The 6,371-nt window shown below is 36.3% G+C and overlaps 1 protein-coding gene across 1 annotated transcript; it reads left to right on the top strand.

Annotated features, from left to right (window-relative positions):
* The first annotated feature begins 3,627 nt into the window (after nucleotides 1–3,627).
* LOC112285431 (sm-like protein LSM7) lies at nucleotides 3,628–5,935 on the top strand. Its single transcript, XM_024526261.3, has 6 exons — nucleotides 3,628–3,677; nucleotides 3,912–3,993; nucleotides 4,451–4,522; nucleotides 4,909–4,961; nucleotides 5,125–5,249; nucleotides 5,561–5,935. Exons 1-5 carry the CDS (start codon nucleotides 3,675–3,677, stop codon nucleotides 5,221–5,223), a joined length of 309 nt encoding a protein of 102 aa, XP_024382029.1. The 5' UTR covers nucleotides 3,628–3,674; the 3' UTR covers nucleotides 5,224–5,249; nucleotides 5,561–5,935.
* Nucleotides 5,936–6,371: the final 436 nt, after the last annotated feature.

The following is a 6,371-nucleotide window of genomic DNA, read 5'->3' on the forward strand; positions in this document are numbered from 1 at the left end:
ACGTTATCTGTTCATTTGCTAGAAATCTGCTTGCAACCAAGTGATTAACCCGATCGCTGATTGAAGTCTCCCATTGCGAAGCTAGCTTCACATTGGGTTGGAAAAAACGAACTGAAATGTCTCATTTTGTGACAAGTTTCAAAGCTTAGAATATTTTATAATGATAATTAAGACAAAGCATTCCCATTGATCTATAATGCGGCACCTTATCTCATCAGGAGAGAATTCTGATACTGTATTCTGGAGATGAGTATTATCAGCGGCGGCAAGACGACCTGGAGAATTAAACTCCAGGCTTGGTGCTTGGTTCACGCATAAAGTACGATGAGCTGAATACCTATATAGGCCCACCCAAGCGAGGAAGTTGGAACCTGTAAAATGAGCTCAGATCAAAACTAAAATGCAGATGTACCGTTGGCATGGTCTTCGCAATTATCGGCAAGTCGGCGCCTTCTACAACTCCAAGCCCACACCACTGTTGACCATGCACATGTATCTATTTCTTTAGCGGGTTTCTTCGCATTCAGCTCACCAGTCACCACAATCGCATAATTTCACCTTCGGAATGTCAGCTCAGAATGACGCCCGCCGTGCGAATTCCAACTCATTCATCGAACCAACTGTTTGCATGAATTTGGAGCACTTTACCAGCGCATCTCTTGTCTTAACGCCCCTCAATTTTTTTCTAATGTTTTCTTCACAATCCAACGATGGAGCAGAACAGGCTGCCACTGCTTTGGTTAACTAATGAAGCCCGAAGCTTCACTTCGATCAGCACCACAGCCCTTCCAGTGCGTTACTCAAGCTCTTGACCATTCATAACACTAATTATACGCAAAACATCATTCGAAGAAAACGTGACCCATCTGAGATGACTCCGAGTTACTGTTCAAACCACCCCAATTGTCGAAGTTGCAGCGATGAGCAAGAGATTGCGGCCGATTCATGAGCTAGAGTGAAGGCACGGAAACAACCACTTCCACGAGGTGAAGATTCAACCAGATAGATATGTAGTTTACATTCCAACAATCCTGTGTTTGCAATTTCATTTTAATCGTGCCAAATTGTGCTACTACCTCACTCCCAACGTCGATCAGTTCCAGGTCGGACAGGCCCAACTAGGCCAACTTAATACCTTTGCTGCCGATCTCGACGCTGCCTGCATGGATTAGGAGCGATGGTTTGCCGCTCCAGTTAAACATCTGTGCGGTAATCTTAAGGAATCCACCGAGAGCGCTTACGCAAGGGAAAACCATGGGGAGAATCACGAGATGCGACAGCAAAAACTAAACTGAATGCGCAATTGTAAAAGCAATGGCACCAGAAGTGATCGCTAGATCGCTATGATCTCTTCATCACCCACCAATTCCAATTGGAAGGGCGTGGATCCAATGTGCAGGTCTGCATGAACTTCGGCAGCATCGATTTGCGCCGAGGTTGGGGTTTCGGTGCAGCGGTGGGGGATGTTCTTTCTTCTTCTTTTTGTTTGTTTTTAGAAAGAAATTACACTAACAAAGAAAATTCGTGATTGATTATCAAAATTAACTGTTGGAAAAACAGTAATATACGTTTAATACCCGTCATGAGTAGTAATACCTGTTTGAAGGGCAAGCTGAGGAGCTAAGACTAATATACTTATTGTTGAAGAGAGCTTTGTTTTGTTTAATTGAAGAATTCTAATGAAGGTGGTGATGGTTGAGATATACAACCTAAAAATAATTTTGAGATAAACTTGGACCAAAAATAACTTATAAACTTGAAGGTTATGGATGCTACTTTATTCAAAGAAGAAAAAAAACAAAACATCAATCATCAACATCATCTAATTTAAACATAATGCACTTTTGCCATGTAACATATACAAATATATGCATATGTACGCAAAGACATACATATATATATATATATATATATACTTATATGTTAAAATAAAAAAATTTTGGTATTTCTAATGTCACTATGTTTTGCTTCTGCTGCTACAAACTACCATTCACTTGATATATTTATATAGTTTTTATTTATTTATTTCCAATAAATATGAATATATATATATATATATATATATGATGGAATGGTTTTGGTGAAAATAACAAAAATAAATTTTTACCAAAATTTAATTAAAATTTTCATGAGATTGTGGTGGTAATAACAAAAATTGTGATGACATTAGTAGTATTCTATTTTTTAAAAGAAGTAAAAATATTTACCTACACATTAATTTATTTGTAGAATTTTTACAACTAATCAATGGGCTTCCTATAAAATGGAGAATGAAAGTTTTGAAGGATGTACACTTTTCTTGTAAAAAAATAGTTTTGATTGATTGATTTATTTATTTATGTCTTTCTTTATCTTTTTAAAGGTATTTATTGATAACAAATGCACATAATGGTCAAAGTATTTGCTAAAGAACTTGCTTTTGCTTCATGTTCTATCCATACAGAATGTGATGCCACATTTGCAGAGGTGGAATTTTTTTTGCTTAATTCAATTGGATCTATGTTCATATTATTTTGTTGTTTTATTTTAAAAGAATGTTATATATATTTATATATATCATGATATCTGAGATAAAATTAAAATACATCATGAAACATAATGATTTATTAATGAAATAAAATTCATTCAAAATGATTAAACTTAAGTTTTTTTCAAAAACAAAATTCGAAATGTATTTATAAAACTCAAATTTGAAATAAAAAGAAAAACATTGATAATATCCATTTTGCATTATGTATACACAATTTCAAAATACAGCAAAAACCAAAATCATGTGATTTGAGTATTTGCATTCCACATTTCTTTTGTGTTGCAGTTTTACAATTACTTGTGTGTGTTCACATGCTATTTTATTAATTACTATTATTATTATTATTATTATCTTTTTCTCTTTGTGTATATATGTAAGTTTATTTATTTTTTAATTATATTATTTCATTTAGTATTTTTATGATATTAATTTAAAATATTTGTGTAGTACTTAGTTACATTGTTTTGCATTGTTATTCATTCTTAAATTACATATTACTTTACATACATGATTCACTTTAATATATTGCATCCAAAATGCAAAACAAGAGCCTTCCATACTTGAAAAATTTGTATTTGGTTAAAGTATGTGTAAGTTTATTTTTTATTCTCTATGTCTTTTCACCTTTAAAAATCTTCATCTACTTTGAAATTAATAAGTTTTAAGTTTTATAAATATTATAAGTGATTTCATTTTTTAAAAATTAATTAAATTTTAAAAATAAAAATAATTGTAATCTATTTATCTCAATTTAATATCTCCACTTTTCATTTACATATGCACTACTAAAACAAAGTACAAATTATTTCTTATCACATCTAAATTGATAAATTTATTATTAATATTACTATTATTCTCACAATTTGTATCAAACTTGTAACATTTTATGCCTACTAGATCTAAAATTCATTAGGCATGTGTTAGATCTATTAGGCATGTGCTAGGGGCTTCAATTCAAACGGAGACGGTTTGCCTTGGAAGGGGGTTTTGGGACCCCTTAGGGTTTGCTCTTGGGTGTGCTGTTTTCTAGGGTTTTATGCCTCGGGTTTGATTTTAGCAGAATCACGTGTTGCGTTCCTTTCAATCACATCGCCATCTCCTCTGAGCGCATCAAAGCTTGTGTTTTTTCTTTATTTTTACCAACATGGTATGATTGATTCTAAACTTTGCATTCAGGTGATTCGCATTGCATGTGTTCGTGTGTTGGAAACCCTAATGTGGGGTCTGTGTGTTGGGAAGGTTGTGTTTTTGTTTGAATTATTCGCTTGGTTTCTGTTTCGTTGTCATGAAGACTCAATTGCGATGTGGGTTTTAAGGATATGGGTCGCTCCATGCTTCGATGGTTGATATGTTTGTGTTGTGTGGGTCTGTGGGGCCTCAGTCGGGAAGAAAAGAAACCGTGCTGGATCTGGCCAAGTTTGTGGATAGAGGAGTATCTGTGAAGCTGAGTGGTGGCCGACAAGGTTGGTTATTCTTCATTGTGAGGAAATGTGTGCAGGGCACATTGTTGCTAGATGTTGGTGATGTGGGCACTCTTTGTGAATTGTTAGCTCATGAACGCAGTTTGTGGGTACTGGCTGCTTGTCAGTTCATTTAAGCTCAAGGTAGCTGCAGTCACTTGACATTTCACATCGAATTAGAGAGTAGGGTTTATGATGAACTATAGCCGTTTTCTCTGAAAGGACTGCGCCTTGGCCGTGTGATTTTCCTTAAGTGACAACTCCCAACTATCTCGACTTGAAAGGTGTAGTTGGAGGACTGTTGTTTCTTAGTTGGAAGACAGTTGTTTCGTAGTTGATCGATCATCTCTTCTCTTTGATCATTTGTAGCTACTCTTGCTGCCAGCTGAATAGAATTCCCGGGTTGTGATGCGTATTGCCTCCAACATTCTTTTCTGTTGACATTTCAATGGGCTGGCAGTGACAGGAACTTTAAAAGGATATGATCAGCTTTTGAATTTGGTGCTGGACGAGGCTACGGAAAACTTGAGGGGTGAGGTTTTTCTTTATCCCCTTCTTACTCAATTTTCATGCTGCATTGTTATCGTTCGTATGCACAGAAGCTTATGTGCTGCCCTAGAGCTAATGAATAGTTTGTTTAGACTTGCACCACAATTTAGTCTCCCTTCCTCGTGCTCTATAGATCTAAACTCGAGCCCACTCGTTTGGTGGATCGTCGATGATATCCATGTTTGTAAATCTCGTTTATTTGTTTTTTGCTACAACGTCAGATTAGAAGTTACACTAGTCGCAATCTCGTATGCATGTACCGGTAACAGTCCGGTTTTGAGTTCCACGATACCTTGTGATATATAAACCGAGTAGTTGGTGTATTTATGCGTATCACTCCATACCGATCGGGTCTTTCATCTATTGCAGATTCGGATGATCCTTTGAAGACGACAGATCAAATGAGACAATTAGGCTTGATTGTAAGTTCCTACTTATGTCTTTCTGTATGCTAAGTTTGTAAGGATTTGGGGTGCCACTGCAGAACCTGATGATCTATGATTTATAAATTTTATCTTTTTCCTTTGAAGTCGAAACATTATAAGTTGAATATTTTCCATTCTGACACATTCTTGGTTGTGTCAGGTTTGTAGAGGAACTGCTGTAATGCTGGTTGCTCCAACAGACGGTACTGAGGAAATTGCAAATCCGTTTCTTGCGAATGAGACTCCTGCTGCTACTTGATTTGTCTCTCCATCATCAACAACCACGTAAACATCGTTCAATCCCTAAATTTCCGCATGTTTTTATCATAAAGTAGATGTGCTATGATGCATCACTTCCATGTCTTTGCAGTTTGTTTCAAAAAGGTTGATTAGTGCTATGCATGGAATTTAGCATGATCATTAAGAAACGGTTGATTATTTTACTTACAGATGACCAATTTTATGGACAGTGCTTAAGTGGTTATTTGAACCTTTTCACCTATAAGAAGAAGAAACTTTCTCACCATTTTACTCTTGATCGGTGTAACCATTCGGGTCGTTGGTCTTATGATCTTATTCAACGTGTTTTGAAACAGGTTCGCGTTCGGGAGATCACTCCTCCCTTCTGGCTGGACAGTGGTGTTACATATAATTGTCCTGCGGAATGGATGTCGTCTGGGTAGAGACCAAGTTGGATGTACCAATCAATGTTTAATTTTGGATTTAATTATCTCAAGAGCCAAATGTACAACAGCTTGTACTGTTTTCTTTTTGCGGTGTTATAGTGCTTGATATAGAGACTGATTATAGCGCTTGATTGCCACAATTTCTGTCGTGACTGTTTTAAAGAGTGCCGTTAGGGTTCAATCTGTAATTGTTACTGTAACAGCTCCTGTTATTAACACACGTGACTTTCTCAACGGTGTTTTACAAACATTATAAACTGACTAGAACTGGAAAATTAAAAACTAGTGGATGTTGGTGGAGCGACTCCTCATATTGTGCTTCATATTAATGTTTTGAATTTGCATCTTTGTCTTTTCATTTGATTTTCACATCTCATATTGAAGGTAGCTCACCAAGCATATGCCTAGCTAATTCAGTTCAAGGATTGTCGCTTCAATATTTACGTCGCTGACGAGATGTTTTTTCGTTAGTTGGTTAAGTAACTATATCAACTCTTTATGCAGCCTCATTGACAGTAGTGACCAGTTATGTAGTCCATACTTGAAAATTGTGTGCACATACCGATGACATCAACGCCAAGAGAAAGAAACACAGCACTCACTGAAGACGCGAAGGCATGAATTCCAAGATACAAAAGTTCCAAATTTGAATCCAGGTTGCATTGAGTCGGAGGAACGCTGTAGGGAATGGCGCGGCCACACTAATCACATTCGAAGGCGA

Source organism: Physcomitrium patens, chromosome 8, assembly GCF_059467195.1.
Source record: "Physcomitrium patens ecotype Gransden chromosome 8, ASM5946719v1, whole genome shotgun sequence".
In the NCBI taxonomy this organism is placed as follows: Eukaryota; Viridiplantae; Streptophyta; class Bryopsida; order Funariales; family Funariaceae; genus Physcomitrium; species Physcomitrium patens.